Genomic DNA, 18336 nt, shown 5'->3' with positions numbered 1-18336 from the left:
GCCACAGCACAGCCTGACAAGTGGTGCATCAGTGCACACCTGGGATCTGAACCCAGGGTCGCTGCAGCGGAGTGCATGCACTTAACCACTATGCCACCGGGCCAGCCCCTAAATTCATTTTACATAGTTAGCCATAATCGTGCACGTCTAGCATTGTATCCTATAACTTAGAGTGGGAATGAAGTAAGACCTTCTTAAGGGTTGAAGTGAGCAGCAAACCAGAGTAAGTCCAGGAAATGGGGCTAGGAGTAACCTTAGAATGTAGCCTGAAATCTCTGGCAAGAGAGTAACCTTTGAGTAAGGAAAAATTGTTGGCTAAAAAATTATGCAAATTGGGTTTCTTATGTGGCAAATTATGGCATTGTAAAACAATGATAGCATTACTCAGGCACAGCACACATAACTTTCTGAGTTAACAATCTAATATACACTTTAGGAAAGCTCACAATGCTTGTATTATACTTTATAATTTATAATGTTCTGTCACCCATTATCTTCTTTAATCCTCACAATAGCTCTGTACTGATATCAGCCCCATTTTACAGCTGAGGAAGCTGAGGCTCATAGATGTAGAAAGCTCCCTCCAGGTTGCACTCTAAGAAGGGAAGATTTGGCTATAGCCCCTCGCCATCACGTGCCAGGGTTGTGCCCAACTGGTTAGACCTCTTTGCATTATCTGGGAGCTTTGTTAAAAAGCAAACAAACAAACAAAAACAATGAAAAAATACCTCTTTATTCTTAGCAACTGCCCTGTGTTGGTCTCAGCGGTTTTTGTACCCTAGTCTCCCTAGAGCTGGGTGGTCTAGTTTCTTTTGCTGAGCCTTCCTGAAGTTCTTCAGGGAATTAATTTCTCTGGCATTGTGAACTGCCTCCTTCAATACCAATCTTCTTTCTTCCATCACTAATTCTCGTAAAGAGATAAAAAGAATGATGACTTTTGCATTTCTGAAATGTATTTCTGAAGTTTTTTTTTTTTTTATCTAGAGGCTTCCTCTTCTGAGGAAAAAAAATGAATAAAATAATTCTCCAAGTAAAACATGAAGTTTTAATAAAATCCATAAAAGAACTACAATTTACTAAGTACCTACCACAAACACTTAGACTATAAGCTCCAGGGGGACAGGTTCCTATTTGTCCCCAGTACCCAGAACAGCACGAGGCACAGAGTAGGTGCTTGAGAAATATCTGTACCCATAATAATTTGATGCCAGGCACAAAAGCTTTAACTGGGGGCAGCCTGGTGGCGTAGGGGTTCAAGTGTGTGCGCTCTGCTTTGGCGGCCCAGGGTTCTCTCGTCAAGCCCTGCTGTGGCGGCGTCCACATATAAAGTAGAGGCAGATGGGCACGGAAGTTAGCCCAGGGCAATCTTCCTCACAAAAAAATAAAATAAAAGCTTTAACTGCATATCTCATTTAATTCCAACTCCCTCCCTACCTCCTACCGCATACACATAAACACACAACAATTAGGGGCCGGCCCTGTGGCGTAGTGGTTAAGTGCGCGCGCTCTGCTGCTGGCGGCCTGGGTTCCGATCCCTGGCACTCACCGATGCACTGCTTGTCAGGCCATGCTGTGGCGGCGTCTCATATAAAGTGGAGGAAGATGGGCATGGATGTTAGCCCAGGGCCAGTCTTCCTCAGCAAAAAGAGGAGGATTGGCATGGATGTTAGCTCAGGGCTGATCTTCCTCAAAAAAAAAAAAAAAACACACAACAATTAAATAGGTGTCTATCCCATTTTACAGACAAAGAAACTGATATTAAGAGAGATTGAGTAATTTATTCAAGGACACATGGGTAATAAGTAAATGGTCTCTCTGACTCCAAAACATCTCTTAACCAGGGTTCTAGGAATGGAACAAAGTTGGAATGGCACAGATCCATCATTCCATCACCAGGGTAACATCTCAGTGGGCTGATCCACACCAGTGGACTTCAAACAGGCTTTGGGTTGCTGTATGTCAAAGGTAATTTACAATAATATACCTATAGAAACAGTGGTATATTTTCTATATATATACAGTTGATTCTTGTTATTGTGGTAGTTATGTTCTATAAAGTGGCTCTGAACACTGAATTAACAAATACTGAGCCATTGCTCCCAGAGGAAATACAGGCGTAGGTTCCCGTGAGCCTCTGGTCACAACATTTTTGTCAACCAATCAATATATAACCTTGTTTTATATGTGCTTCTGTTTAAAGACACCTTATTTATCTATATTATTGATTCGTTAACATTGAACTCACAGCCAACAGCACTATAACTCATACCTGAACAAAGCTTATCCGACATATGTATTTTCTCCATAAGGCACATCACAGCCTTTTTGCTGTTTAGGAACACCAGACAGCACTTCAGCACCATGCTTGGGGGGCATTCTAAACAGTGAAATCAACAAAAAGCACCAAAATGCAAAATATGTGACACTAAATAGACTGGGAACAGGAGACGTTTACAAAATGAGAGGTGAAACAAGAAAGTAGAGTGTCACCTTTTTCAACCTCAGCTGGGAATGTGTGTATCAAGGAGGCTGAAAATTGTCACTGCTCTGGGCATGTCTGGAAATGACTGTGAAAGTGCCATAAGTATTGATTTGGGGATAACAAACAAATTTTAGTGAATAGGCAAATTTGCAAATACAGAATAATGAGGATCTACTGTATACACATGCTTAATATTTTCAAAGCCCTTTAAAAAGCCATAGGTTAGGGCCAGCCCTGTGGCTTAGCGGTTGGGAGCACGCGCTCCGCTACTGGCGTCCCGGGTGCACACCGACGAACCGCTTCTCTGGCCATGTTGCGGCCGCGTCCCACATACAGCAACTAGAAGGATGTGCAACTATGACATACAGCTATCTCCTGGGGCTTTGGGGAAAAAAAGGAGGAGGATTGGCAATAGATGTTGGCTCAGAGCCGGTCTTCCTCAGCAAAAAGAGGAGGATTAGCACGGATGTTAGCTCAGGGCTGGTCTTCCTCACACACACAAAAAAGCCATAGGTTACACACATTACTTATCTCCATTTAAGAGATTGTAAAACTGGGTAATTAACCATGGAAATTGACCAGTTCCTATGTCACACATAGAGCCAGTTTTATAGGCATGGGACCTCTACACTTGCACAAGGACCCCACACTCATAAGGGCTCTACACTTGGTTTAATGCTCTGCTGGCGCCATCTTAAAATCCTCTGGGATTTTTCAATAAGGGGCCCAGTATTTTCCTTTTGTACTAGGCCCCAAACATCATGTAGCTGGTCCTGGTCACACAGCAAGCAAATAGATTAGTAACTGGAGGAACAAAAAATACTATTTATTTATCCATTTGAACCAATCCTTTTTTTTCACAGTGCCTAATTAATGTATCAAAGTTACTGTTTATTGAGGGTTGGCTGTACCGAGCTCTTGATATGCATGGGCTCATTTAATCCTTGTGACACTACGTCAGTTGGGTGTTACTTGCATTTAACATATAAGGAAACTGAGGCTCAGAGAAGGTAACTTAACCAAGGTTGTACAGTTAGCATAGCTTGCATAGGAACCAAGCCTTTTTTTCTCCAAAATCTATGCTCTTACCACTAGATTCGATTGCTGTGTCTAATTTTAGTTGATTTCAGTTTTCAGGTGATTTATAATAAGTTTGAATTTTGTGATCTTCTCAGTGAACTTTTAACTAAGATATCTACATTTCATTTGTAGTAAACCCATATAATGAGCTTTTAGCAAAATATAAATTAGCTCAAAAATACAAAAGGGATAATTCCCTTGTTTTCTTTTGTTTTTCCTTTAGTCATGTCCCCATTTGTTTTTCATTTGTACATCCCCCAGAGAGGATAAAGAGTGAAAGTATTAAAGGAGATAGAATTCAAAAAGTTTAATTTCTGATGAATTAATATCTCTAGTAAAAGGAAGCTGAAATTAATGACAAAAATGAGATATTTGAACTATTTGTAGATTTATTTCATCCATATTTTCTTGTTTCCGTTATACTGGATAATTAATTGGTGATTGGAATAGAGTTAGATTTATTGAGTCCAATCTAATTCTTTAGTGTTAATTGAGCATGTTAAATATTTTGTCTTCCTTCAATTTAAACGTGCTACATTCAATTTTGAAAAGACATCTTCTCTTTTCACTTTTGCAGTTGACATCTTGCCTAAAGAACTGTTTACTTAAATACCAAGGGATCATTTTCTGGTCGGTTGTACATTTATCTTTCATATTTGTGAGCAAACATTGCTGAAGTTGTACCTTTAAGAAGGTCAATTTGTCAATTGCTTTTTATTGGGCTCCTACATTATACTGAGCTCAAACTCCAAGTTATTGTACAAGATATGAGGCATGAGCTCAAGGATTTTCCAAGGGAGATAGGAAATAGAAATATAAAATGAGAAAGCTGCATATGCCAGAGATGACAAAATTAAACTGCAGTTTCGTAAAAAAAAAAAAAAAAAAAAAATAGTTTGCTTTCTTCTCATATCCTTTACCTTAAAAATTTTTTTTCTCTTATATTATTAAAATTCCCAGAAACAAAATGAGAATAGGAGAGTTCGATTCTGTCAGAGACATCGGATTAGAGAAAAATAGCTTTTCTTGTTTCTTCTAGTCCTAAAATTTTGGGAGCAGACCTAAGCTCAACTCTCAGCAGGGAGCAAGCCTGACCAGACTCTCAGCCTGAAGCCGAGTTGTCAGGTGAGCTCAGCCTAGATCGGTCAATCCACTACGGAACTCGAGAATAAACGTTTATTTTTGTATGACACTGAGTTTTGCATCATTATTGCGGCAATAACTGCCTGAGACAATCCTTTACCATCTTTCAGAAAATCCTAGTCTTCCTTGTGGCTCTGGAAAGAAGGAGGGGGAAAAAGGTCCAGAATGCCTATTCTCCCTTAAAGCATTTCCTTCTGTTCAGGGACAACTATTTTCTGCAGGCATAAATACTTGTAAGATTTTTTTTTTTTTTTTTTTGAGGAAGATCAGCCCTGAGCTAACATCCGATGCCAATCCTCCTCTTTTTTTTTTGCTGAGGAAGACTGGCCCTCGGCTAACATCCATGCCCATCTTCCTCTACTTTATATGGGACACCACTACAGCATGGCTTGACAAGCGGTGCATCGGTGTGCACCTGGGATCCAAACCTGCAAACCCCAGGCTGCCAAAGTGGAGCACCCGCACTTAACCACTGCGCCACCAGGTCGGCCCCAGTACATTGCTTTTTTATAACTGAGAAGTATCCATTGCGTGGATTTACCACCATTTGTTTATCCATTCAGCTGTTAATGGTCATTTGGGTTGGTAGTACTTTCACTCATTAAAAAAAGCTGTGATGAACATTCACATACAAGTTTTTGAATGTACAAATAATTTCTTCATACACTGTATGGAGAATTTCATTTTTGTTGAGTAAATACTTGGGAGTGGACCATATGGTAGGTATATTTTTAACTTTTTAAGAAGCTGCCAAACTGTTTTCTTTGAAGCAGTTTTACCTTTTTACATTCTCACTAGCAGGTATGAGAGGTCCAGTTCCTCCACATCTTCACCAGTACTTGATATAGCCAATCTTTTTACTTTCAGTCATTCTAGTGGTATGTAGTGGTATCTCATCGTAGTATGGATTTACATTTCCCTTACGACTGATGATGCTGAGCATCTTATGTGTTGACTTACCATTTGTATAACTTCTGTAGCACATTGAAAATATAATTTCTCTGTCTTATGCCTTTAGTTGTTGCTTGTTGAGGAGTCAGCTATTAGTCAAACTGCCCCTCCTTTTATTCTCTGATGGCTTTTAATATTTTTAGTTTTTTTCAAATTTCACTGTAATCTAAATGTAGATTTAAAAAAAATCCTGACTTGTATTCTATGAGCTCCTTGAGTCTATGGACTGGTACCACTCATCAGTTCTGGGTATTTCTCAAACATCTATCTAAATCTTGCCTCTGCCTCATTCGTCTCCTCTGGACATCCACATAGGTTTTACCTTCTCACTGTGTCCTCCACATATTTAACTTTTTCATAGTTTCTATCTTTTTGTCCTTCTGTGCTGCATTCAGGATAATTACTTCTGATCTCTCCTCCAGTTCTCTAATTCTCTCTTCATCTGAATCCATGTCTGCTGCTAAATCCATACAATGAGCTTTATTTATTTATTTTTTTTGTGAGGAATATCAGCCCTGAGCTAACATCTAATGCCAATCCTCCTCTTTTTTCTGAGGAAGACTGGCCCTGAGCTAACATCCATGCCCATCACCCTCTACTTTATATGGGACGCCACCACAGCATGGCTTGACAAGCAGTGCGTGGGTGTGCGCCTGGGATCCGAACCGGCGAACCCTGGGCCGCCGCAGTGGAGCATGCACACTTAACCACTTGTGCCACCAGGCCGGCCCCCCATACAGTGAGTTTTAAATTTATTTAATAACATTTTTTAATTTCTAGAAATGCTTTTGGTTTCTTGTTTTCTGAAGATAGTTGCAAACTTGTTTTCTTACTTCTTTAAGTGTAGTATGCATAATTGTTCTATAATCTGATGCTTCTAATGTATGTTGATTTCATGGATTTGTTTCTACTGTTCTCACTTCACAATGCCTTATTTACTTGTGTGCTTGAGTAGTTATCCTCAGCTATGTGCTATTTGTCATCTTTGAAAAAGTATTGTTGGGGATTCCCAGAGGCCTAGGATGAAGTTCTTCCAGAAAAGTTTTGAGCCTGCTTCTGTCAGGCACTTGGATATATTCTTAGCCTGGAACCCCTTCAGGTAAATTCTGAGTTTGAGGTTTCAGCTGGGTACCTGAGGGTTACTGTAAATATTCAACAAGATTACCTTTTGACCTTGTCATGAGAAGAAGTTAATCTTGTCAATTTGCTGTTTTCCTGGTTAACTTGAGGAGGAACTCAAGGGTCACCAAGATTTATGAGCTTGTTTTACAGAAGAAAGAGAATGCCTTCAAGGATCACCAGATAATGAGCCCCCAGCTGCTGTTGATGCCTAGAAGTCAGATTGCCCAGGGGCTTATCGGGAGGAAAGAAACACGGATTACCCTTTTTTTGTTCTCTGAAACACCTCCTGCCACACTCCTTAGCTCTATAAAATCCCCTATTTTCTTCTCTTGTTAAGGCAGATTTGAGAGAACCCATGCCCCCGTCTTCTCGTCTTGGCCAATTCAAATAAAACTTTCTCTATCTCCAAGCACTGATGCCTTGGTATTTGGCTTACTGAGCATTGGGCACTTGAAATTGAAATTAAGAGGTTCAGGGCCGGTCCCGTGGCTTAATGGTTAAGTGCGCACGCTCCGCTGCTGGCGGCCCGGGTTCGGATCCCGGGCGTGCACCGACGTACTGCTTCTCCGGCCATGCTGAGGCCGTGTCCCACATACAGCAACTAGAAGGATGTGCAGCTATGACATACAACTATCTACTGGGACTTTGGGGGGAAAACATAAATAAATAAAATCTTTAAAAAAAAAAAAGAAATTAAGAGGTTCAGTAACATAACCACCCTTGTTTGTCACCCTGACATTTCTTGTAACCACTCTGGTTGTGAATTTGGGCTGAAAATGCATACAAGACTCAGCTAGTGCTTATAACTTTTGATGGAGGGATTTTTTTCCCCCAGAACTGTGCTTAATGCTAAGGCAACACTCTCCCTGCAAATTGGTGATGGAATATGAGTTTATTTCTGGTTCACTCTTACCCTGAGTGGGTAACACTTTGGGTCCCAACTTAATATGGAAAAGGTCTACTTTATAATTTTTATTTATTTATTTATTTTCCCCCAAAGCCCCAGTAGATAGTTGTATGTCATAGCTGCACATCCTTCTAGTTGCTGTATGTGGGACACGGCCTCAGCGTGGCCAGAGAAGCGGTGTGTCAGTGCGCGCCCAGGATCCGAACCCGGGACGCCAGCAGTGGAGCGCGAGCACTTAACCGCCAAGCCATGGGGCTGGCCCGAAAAAGGTCTACTTTAGACTCTCCACTGTGCACAGGCTTTGGGCTTTGATTTTTGTGCTCTCTGTCCTCTTCTCTAACCCTCTGGGATCTGAAAATGTCCTCAGGGAAAGCACAGATTCTGTTTACTTCTCTAGGTCCTTGTTCTTGCTTTCCCTTCATTTGGGGCCTAATATTTCCTTACTCTCTTGTCATTTTATCATCAACAAATTTTTAAAAATATTTTCCCCTAGCGCTTTTAGTAGTTTTCACTGGGAGGTTTGTCTGAATAATCTATATTTAAATCTATATTTAAATGACTATAGTCATTTAAGTGGAAGTTCTGTTCACCTATATAAAATGTTAATGTGAGATTGTTTTTTAATGTCTGAGAGGAGTCTTTGTGTGTAGAAAGGACTATTTATAGTTATTTGGATTTCAAATTAATACTGGTTTTCTAAAATTAAAACATTAAAAACCTGTCGGCCAATCTTTGATTTCAACATATGACTCTTGTATTCTATTTCTAAATCGAGTTATTTTTGTATAAAGAATGATCACCTTTATTTTTTATGAAATTAATGTTCAGTTAACCCAAGTTGAAAAGACTAAACACTAGAGGTAATCATTCCATTTACAAACTTAGTTAATACAAGTTCTTTAAATACTTTAAAATTTCTTTGTAAATTTAATATATCTGATTTTTAAGCACTTCAAATACCTGAAAAAACAAATTTACAGCCCTCACAAGCAAGCTCTTCTGAAATTCTTAACATCATTTATACATTTTTAAATTTATGTTCTACCATAGCCAATGTAATGTATTTTTCTGTACTTTTTGTAATGAAATCCCTTCGGATGTTTCTTGGGAAAGAAATATCCAAAATGTTAATTTGGTTGTCTCTGGATCAAGAGTGATTTTAGTTTTTCTACTTTATGCTTTTCTGTATTTTTGACATTTTCTACAATGAATATATATTATTTTTATAATCAGAAGAAACAGGGAAAATTCCTAAAAGCAAGAATTAATGCACAGTATTAGTGTCAAAAACAAAATATATTCTCTTACTATACCCTCTTCCTTTGAACTTTTTTTTCCTGAAGAAACATCAAAAAACAAAAAGACCTTAGGAAACAGTAATAAAAAAGGGAGTGAGTTGTAGGGCAGGGGGCGCAGTGGTGGTGGTATTTTGCAGGAGAAAGGAACTGGTAAATACCTGATTGTGGATACCAGCTTCTAGGTCAAGCAGGCAACTGAGAGTATTTTTTCATTTGTTTACAGGACAGCAAGAATCAGTTGACGACTGATTTGTCAACACAATGGCATCTATAAAAAGAACTAGTGAAATCACTAAAAACCGTAAAGCAAATAAACAACATCTCCTGGAGGAGATCAACGAAAAGCGTGACTCCCACTGCTTGGTGGAAAGAAGCAATCAAGTCAGCTTATTGCGAGTTCAAAAGAGGCATTTCAGTGGTGCCTATAAGTCCTTTACTCACACCCAAATCAAAGAACCTGTTCCCGACAGTGGCAGGAGCTCCTGGGTCACGCTGAGTCTCCGTGTTCACACGGAGAAAAAGCACTTTCCACCAAAAAGTAAGATGTTATGGTAGGATTCCCACCCAATCGACAGGAGGGATTTATAAGTAAACTTAGGAAGAATTTCTGGGGTTGAAAGAGGTTTATAGGTATTGCTTTGGGATCGTTTAAAGGCAATCTCTCCGAAGTTAAAAGCAGCAGGAAATTAGGCTGGTTGATGTAAGATCTACTATAGACCAGAGATTCTCATTTTCTTCTGCTCACAGAATTGCAGGCTCCAGCTCCAGGCTGGCTCATCCGATGGGCTCTAGTTTGGGTCCTGGAATCTGCATTCTCAGCAGGCTAAGGTGATTCTGATGCTGGTGGCCTGAGAACCACATTGTGAGAAAAGTTGTTCTAGATAAATTATAATAGACCACCGAAGACTCCTGAAGCCTCCTATCACACCAATTTCCGTGGCCTCTGTATAAATTTCATGTGCAAAATTGAGATACAATGGAAATGATTTTGATGACAAGTATTAAACAAAAAGCCCTGAGAAACAAGAATAAAATGTGGAGGGAGGTTGGCACAGAGGGTATGCGGTGGTGGTAGTATTATTTTGCAGGAGGAGCAAGAGGAATTGGTAAATACCTTGATTGTGAATATTTGTTTCTAAGTCAAGGCAAGCAACTGATGGTATATTTTTTCATTTATTAAAAAAAAAAAAAAAAAAAAAAAAGAGGAGAAGGGCTGGCCCGGTGGCGCAGTGATTAAGTTCTCATGCTCTGCTTAGGCAGCTCAGGGTTCACAGGTTCAGATCCTGGGTGCAGACCTACACACCGCTCTTCAAGCCATGCTGTGGCGCCATCCCACATACAAAATAGAGGAAGATGGCCACAGATGTTAGCTCAGGGCTAATCTTCCTCAGCAAAAAGGGGAAGATTGGCAATGGATGTTAGCTCAGGGCCAGTCTTCCTCACCACACACACAAAAAAAGAGGAGAATGTAATTATATTAAATACAACCAACAAATGATTAAGTTGGATCAGAAACAAAATCGCCTTATTGGAGATCTAACTTTTTTGATGAGGGGACTGTGACTTACATTTGCCCCATGCTCTTAGTTAGTGGTGTAGACAGGGTGACAGAATGGCATGGAAAATTGAGATTCTCCATTGTGTTTTAAAGTTAATCTGTACCAGTCATTTGTTTATTTTACTCAAAAAAAGAACTCTTTCACAAGGAGGAATGCCCTTAGTGTTCCTAATTCTAAGCAAATCTGCGTAATCTTTTATTCTGATTGAATTGCCTGGAACTAGATGAGTTAAGTCACAGCTAGTAGGTTGGTTCTCACCAGCTTAATAGTGGAGGGTAAATTCCACCTCCTGTGACAAACATAGTTTACCACTTTACATGAATACACAGTTTTCTACAAAACAGAGTCTAACAAATGTAATTTCCATAACCAACATTAATGATAGCAAGAGTATAAGCCAACAATTCTGGAACATTGAAAGAAACCTTTAAAAATTGCAGAAAAGCTTAGTTCCTTTTAAGTAAACAGACTTAAACAGAAACTCAATATTATGATGACAAGATACAGAATAAGCATAGACTTCATTTGAAGGTTATGGTGATTGGTATGTAAATACATGCTCTTTCTTTATTAGTCTAAACGAGTAATTCTCAAAGAGTGGTCTGGGGACCCCTGGGTATTCAAGTCTTTTTCAGAGGTGCATGTGGTCAAAGCTATTTTCATAATGTTACTGAGATACTATTTGCCTTTTTTATTCTCATGCTTTCATGAGAGTACAATGGGGTTTTCCAGAAGCAATGTGAAGTGTAGTGACATCATTACTCTGACTTTAATGGAATGTGGACTTGTATTCTTGAGTTTTAAATTTTTTTCTCAGTTTAAATTTCTAATATGGTAAATATTGAGAGATACAACACACAGGAACAAAAGCTTGATAGGGTCTGCAATAATTTTTAAGAGTATAATGGGTGCGGAAACCTAAAACTTTGAGAACCACTTGTCTAAACAAATGGTAGGTAATTGTTGACCCAGTGCTGTATATTCTCAAGAGCTTATTAAAATTTTTTTTCCCATAGTTTTCTCATTAATCTCTACTTCAAACTTATGGTCTTTGGTTTCAACTTTAAATGTAATCAAGAATAAAAAAGGTATATTGGGGGTTCCAAAGGTGAACTCATCCCAAAAGAGACCTTCTCTCATTCCAAACAAAAGTTCTGGCCTGCCACACTAGACTGAGAACAGATGAGAGTGTACCCTCTCGCCTAGGAGGCCAGCAGATGCAAAGAGAAAATCCTCATTTGTAAAATAAGGATTAATAAGGAGATGGGACATTATCTCTAACATCATAACATCATATGTTCATTTAATATGAACATGTGTAATGAGTCAAATGATAAACATTATTAACTCTAAAATAACACCCTCTTCATATAAGATGGCCCTCTTCTGTCCTCTGAACGTTGAAGAACACCAAAGCTCATTACTGGGCCGTCTTCTCACCATTTTCACTTAGTTTCTAGGCGATCTCAACTTAGACAGATCGCTGGTCTTTGACCTGTTACAGGACTTAAAATCTCATCTCTATTCTGATGACTCCCACATTTCTATTTCTGGCCCGCGCCTTTCTGCTGAGTTCCTGACACATCTAACAGATGGCATAGGTCAGAGTGCCACCTATACTTGATGTTATCTCAAATTTACCATGGCCAAAGAAGAATTCCTATCCTCCACCCCAAAACACACACACTCACCCCTGCTCCCTCCTCATCTCAGAAAGTGGTCAAAGATCTAGGAGCACCTTTGACTGTCTTTGTCTCACATCCCACATCCAATCTGTCAGAAGTCCTGTCAACTCCTCCTTCAGACTCCATCCTGAATCTGACCACTGCTACCACCCCGATCCAATCCATCGTCATCTCTCTCCCAAAGTGCAGCAGGGGCCTCCCAACTCTCCCCTGGCCTCTACTCTCGCTGCTCCCACATTTACTTCTTCACACAACAGCATGAGTGATCTTTTTAAAAAATACATTAGATATACATTGCTCAAAACTTGCCTATGGTTTCACACCACACGTGGGATAAAATCCACACTCCTGTATCCTGTGCTTATAAGCTCTCCAGGAACAAGTCCCTGCTTGTCTTTTCAGTCTTATCTCCTCTACTCTCCCTGGCCTCATTTCATGGCCACCACCTGGGAGATACCACACTGGTTCCCACCTCAGGGACTTGGCACATGCTGTTCCCTCTGCCGGAAACTTGCTCTCTTTCTTTCCCTCACTTTATCCAGATCTTTGTTCAAAAGTCAATTAATCAGAAAGCACCCTATGTAAATAGAACTCCCCAACACCCTACAACACCATCCCCAGCTTTCTTTTCCTCCATAGTGTTTGTCACTCCCTGGTGCTCAGCTCCTTCAAAGCGGAGATGGTAACTGTTTTTTCACTGCTTTATCCTCAGTCCCTAGAATGGTGTCTGGCACAAATTAGGCACTCAGGAAATATTTGTTTGCTGATTGAATAAATATTGGGGCATGGAATATATTTTTCCAGAAGTAATGGTGGATCTTACCTCACTCCTTTTGAGACCAGTAGCCATGCCCTTGGACCATGGCTCACAAACCTAGAGTTTTCCATGGCACCTTAGAGAATAATGTTTAGAAATGGAAGAGGATAATAAGAAGGTACATTTTGCTAGACATAGACAATAAGAATTAGAAGTCCCTTTCCTCTTCTCCTATGTACGTATCTGTGTTAGAGGAAGAAACATATTCATTCAACAAATATTTATGAGTGTCTACTTTCTGTCAGGCACTATTCTATGTGCTTGGCAATACAGTGATGAATAAAACCCCTGCCTCGTAAAGCTTAGGTTTCAGTGGGTAGAGGCAGGTAGTGGTAAGTGGATCAGTGCTCTGGGGAAACATAAAGCAGCTGGATGGGGGTGGGTAGGAGGTGCTGGGTAGGGGGTGCATTGCTGCCCATAGAGCCACATGAAGGTTAGGATCCTGGGCATGCAGGACGACCCAGGACTCTCAGGCTTCCTCAGGTAGCCAGTGGAAACAGTGATAAGGGACAGAACGAGATTAGTCCTAATGGTCTCAAGTGGTGCTGAGGCTATGAGTGTCAAAGGTGAGGGAGGTTGGGGATTTTGCTAAGAACACTCGGAGTTCTGGGGACTCTTCTTTGCTTCTATCGATAGGGATGTGAAGACCAGAGAAGGAGTTTTCTTAGCCGGAGATCTCCAAGCTCTCTCTTCAATCTTCCACTTGGAGATGTGGAGGCCAAAAGAGGGGCTGTCCTTTTTTTTTTTTTTTTTTTTGGTGAGGAAGATCAGCCCTGAGCTAACATCCGATGCCAATCCTCCTCTTTTTGTCGAGGCAGATTAGCCCTGGGCTAACATCCGTGCCCATCCTCCTCTACTTTATATGGTACGCCGCCACAGCATGGCTTGACAAGCGGTGTGTCGGTGTGCGCTGGAGGGGCAGTTTTACTTAAACATGTTAGCCTAAAAAACATGAAACTCGGGTATCTTAGTCAGTTCAGGCTGCTATAAAATTACCATAGACTGAGTGGCTTAAACAACAAATATTTATTTCTCACAGTTCTGGAGGCTGGAAGTCCAAGATCAGGGTGCCAACATGGTTGGGTTCTTGGTGAGGGCGCTCTTCCTGATTTACAGAGGGCGTTTTTTTGTGTGTGTGTGTGTGAGGAGATCAGCCCTGTGCTAACATCTGCCAATCCTCCTCTTTTTTTTTTGGCTGAGGAAGACTGGCCCTGGGCTAACATCCGTGCCCATCTTCCTCCACTTTATATGGGACGCCGCCACAGCATGGCTTGCCAAGTGGTGCGTCGGTGCGTGCCTGGGATCTGAACCGGCGAACCCCGGGCGGCTACAGCAGAGCGCATGCACTTAACCGCTTGCGCCACCAGGCTGGCCCCTGGAGGGCTGTTTTCTTGCTCTGTCCTCACACAACAGAAATAGCCAGCTCTCTGGCCCCTTCTTTTTTTTTTTTTTTTTGTGAGGAAGATCAGCCCTGAGCTAACATTCGATGCCAATCCTCCTCTTTATTTTGCTGAGGAAGACTGGCTCTGGGCTAACATCCGTGCCCATTTTCCTCTGCTTTATATGGGATGCGGCCTCAGCATGGCCGGAGAAGCAGTGCATCCGTGCGCAACCGGGATCCAAACCCGGGCCACCAGCAGCAGAGCGCACGCACTTAACTGCTATGCCATGGGGCCAGCTCCACTGGCCCCTTCTGATAAGGGCACTAATGCCATTCACGAGGACTCCATTCTCATGACTTAATTGCCTCCCAAAGGCCCCACCTCCAAATACCATCACACTGGGATTAGGGTTTCAACATAGGAATTTTGGGGGAGACACAGATATTCAGTCCATTGCACTCGGGGTCAAGTTCTGCTTCTGCCATTGACTAGTCTCATGGTTTTAGTCATTTAGTGTTTCTAAACCTTACTTTCTGTATCTATGAAATAGTACTCATCCTCTCTGCCCTCAGGGCTATTTTGGAACTATAAAATGTATTGTAAGTTCTATAACAAATACTTCTTATTTCTCTTTCAGATAATGCCATATTTGAATAAAGTGCATCTCCAGAGACACACAGAAATACAATCTCTTTGCTCCTTCTTCATTGTCTCTCTAAATTATTTACAAATATTAATTATAAAAGAAGTCAAACAAAATTATTCACTAGATAACCAAGAAAATATTTTATTGTCACATATAACATATTTCATCTTCATTCATTCCATTCCATCATTTAGACTTAGATGTTTTGAAGAGAAGATTTGAGTTTTTAAAGATACTTTCAAAGATGAATGACCAAAAAGTTCACTTTACAGTGATCTTCTCTTTACTAATATAAAATGTTTAAATAGTTTATATTTGTTTCTGTCAATTAGTGGAATATGTTGACCAACCCCACTAATCAAGTTGAAGGCTAAAGTTTCTCAAAGTTAAAACTTGCTTCTCTTGCTTAATTACATTAACTTACTCCACTAGAGCTACGATTTTGATAATTTGAATAAGTACATATCCTTGAGAAGGTAATATAAGGTGCCTATAGAGACTTTTGTTATATTTCATTGCCTATCCCCAAAGTGGCCATTGCTAGAATCATCTCATGGCCAAATCCTATTTGGCTACTATCACCTCTGTGTCATTGCTTCTTGGATAGCAGCCTAATTTTCAAATTTTAACTCAGCTTATGTTCCTTGTTGCAGCATGAGTTAATAGCCTGTTCCATATGGCAAGCTGAGCACTTCCTGGTCTGGAACCCAGCTGCTTCTCGGCATTTGTCTTTACATCAGTGAGACATTCACTTTTTATTTGGTTGCCCTCTGCCTCCATGGAAAGCTCAGATTCATAAACCAAAGCATTTTAATATTGGAAGGGATATGGATCCGTCAACTGGCCTAAAACCCTACCTCAGCTAGGCCTGCACCAGGGCACAGTGCAGATAAGATTCATCAACTCTGAGGGTGTGTAAAAAAAAGCCAGACCCAAAGCTAATTTTTTGCTTCTCAAAATGGCAAACACCTAGTGTCAAGAGCTATGAGGTTAGCCTGCCACGGTTTCACGGGCATTGACAGAAGGCACGACTCCTGGTTCAGAGGCAAAGGCCTTTATTACTCAGAGCACAGCAAGTAGCACAAGCCTCATGTTCTGGTTGGTTCCCCTTGCCCTCCCCCACACTCCCCCGCTGCAGACCCCAGGGACAATGGGGAACTGCCCAGATAGATGCTACACACGTAGAGGTTTTGCCTCACAGCTGAAGACTCCTGAGTTTAAGAAACCCAACCTTCCTCCCAAGCCTGGAGGAAGACATTCTCTTTATTATACAGGGCAGTAAATAAACCTGCCCTCTGCTCCAGTGGGAGACCTTATCTCTGACTCCCAAGGCCCTTGGCCATACAAACATCCTTGAAGAGACAGTCTGGAACAAAAGCTGTCAGTGATTCTGGCACAAGATTGTAGAAATGTTAGAGATCTGTGGAGAATTATCTCCCAATAGTTAGCAGCCCAAATAAAAGACTCATATACAGCATCAATCTTTCTTTGGCTCAATCTAATGTGAATCATAGGAGATAAACACATAGTAAATGAGTGTCAGGTTATGTATAAAACAATTAACAACTTTTCTAACCTCATTTCTCTATAATCCCCTCCTACCTCCTCCCCCATACACCTCTGTTTTTATGGAACTACTTGCGGTTCTCTGCCTTATTCTGCCACAAGCCCCCATTCTGTTCACCTGGCTAACTTTAGTTTAAATGAAATTTGGTTTAAATACCACCTCCTTCTCCCACCCCCTTTCCCTCTTAGGTGTTTCTACTCTGTCCTCCTCTATATATCCTACAATGGCCTCAGGCTAAAACCAGAAACTCAAAAGTCACAATATATATTTTAGATTCTGACCCTACCTGAAATCACACGTCCAGCCACCTCCCTCAACGCTCCCAGGAGTGTTTCATATCTGTGGATGCACGTGTTCCATCAGTAACCACGTGGGGATCAGTAATTTCCTCCTTTTCTGCTCTGGCTTCCTGTAGAGCTGTCAGCGGGTGAGCTCCCAAGTCAAGCCCACTAATGCCTGTGCAGGATGGCTTCCTGCGGCACCCTTGGTATTCCAGAAAAGACTTCAGTGTGGCCCACCATTGCTGCTGAAGCTACCAACATCTAATGCCTCTTCCCTGGGGAAGGTCTCGCAGGCCACAGTGGGAGAGCTACGTCTCTTTCCTGGCACTGCAGATGTGTCCCAAAGGAGGGGCCCGGCAGAGCCAGAAGCCAAGCAGCTGTGGAAACCAGGACACTGCCACCTAAATAAGACCTCCGGAACAAGAGGGGCTGAGGCAACCCTAGGGCTGGACAGCGGACCCAGCCAATGGAGCGATGTGGGTGGGCAGGTTTAAGGACACTCAGCTGTGAAAGTGTTGCCCAAACCTGCACTTTTCTCTCTTTCCTACAGTGTGATGGGTGGGTAAATTGGCTCCACTTAATGCGCCAGGGGAGGAGCAGAGACTAGGGGATGTGAGGAAGTTTCCCTTGGAGGTTTTAGTGAAAAACCTCTTTCAAATTATTCCTCTCTTTTATTGGAGGACCCTCTTCCTCATTCACGAGTCTGTGAGGCTGTTCTACAGAAAAATCTGAAGCACAGATATCACACTAGAGTTACACTCACCCAAGGTTTGGGTCCCGGGACTCAACTCTCTTTTGCCTTGAGCACAGGGTGACAGACTTCCTCTGATTTTCTATTTCAAGAACTGATTTCAAGGTGATGTATCCGGCAAGGATGACCTGAGGCATCTCCTTTTGTAATGTTATCTTTCTCATCAACGAAATAAACCAAACATCACCTCTGTCAACCTGTGGTCACATAGACAGGTCAGTTCCTCAAAAGTGAGTCTCTCCTGCCTTAGGGCAGTGACATCCGCTCCTCCCTCTGCCTGGGAGCCTCCTTCCCCAATCTCAGATTTGGCTCCTCACCTTTCAGCATCTCAACTACCATGTCACCTCCTCAGAGGCCTTTACCGACCACCTCATCTAAAGCAGATGGAACTCTGCCACGCAAATATTTATTACTAAGCAGGCAAAAATAAAAGTCGTGGAATATGTTCCATAAGCTCAATGAAGTCCTTGCTCTTGCCTTGCTACTCAAAGTGTGGTCCATGGACCAGCAGCATCAGCATTATCTGGGAGTTTTGGTTTTTTGTTTTGTTTTGTTTTGTTTTTGTGAGGAAGATGGGCCCTGAGCTAACATCCATGCCAATCCTCCTCTTTTTGCTGAGGAAGACTGGCCCTGGGCTAACATCCACGCCCATCGTCCTCCACTTT

General features: G+C 41.5%; 1 protein-coding gene across 1 annotated transcript in view; it reads left to right on the top strand.

The window, feature by feature from the left end:
* Positions 1-15320, top strand: part of SPATA45 (spermatogenesis associated 45) — a 29824-nt gene extending 14504 nt beyond the window's left edge. Inside the window, exons 3-4 of the mRNA XM_058539831.1 lie at positions 9207-9521; positions 15064-15320. Of these exons, the coding sequence (XP_058395814.1) occupies positions 9245-9521; positions 15064-15083 (297 nt within the window). The 5' untranslated portion in view covers positions 9207-9244 and the 3' untranslated portion in view covers positions 15084-15320. The remainder of the gene's footprint in view (positions 1-9206; positions 9522-15063) is intronic.
* Positions 15321-18336: the final 3016 nt, after the last annotated feature.

This window comes from Diceros bicornis, chromosome 4 (assembly GCF_020826845.1).
Source record: "Diceros bicornis minor isolate mBicDic1 chromosome 4, mDicBic1.mat.cur, whole genome shotgun sequence".
Classification (NCBI taxonomy): Eukaryota; Metazoa; Chordata; class Mammalia; order Perissodactyla; family Rhinocerotidae; genus Diceros; species Diceros bicornis.
The sequence above is the reverse complement of the archived record's forward strand: the minus strand, read 5'-3'. Positions and strand labels throughout refer to the sequence as shown.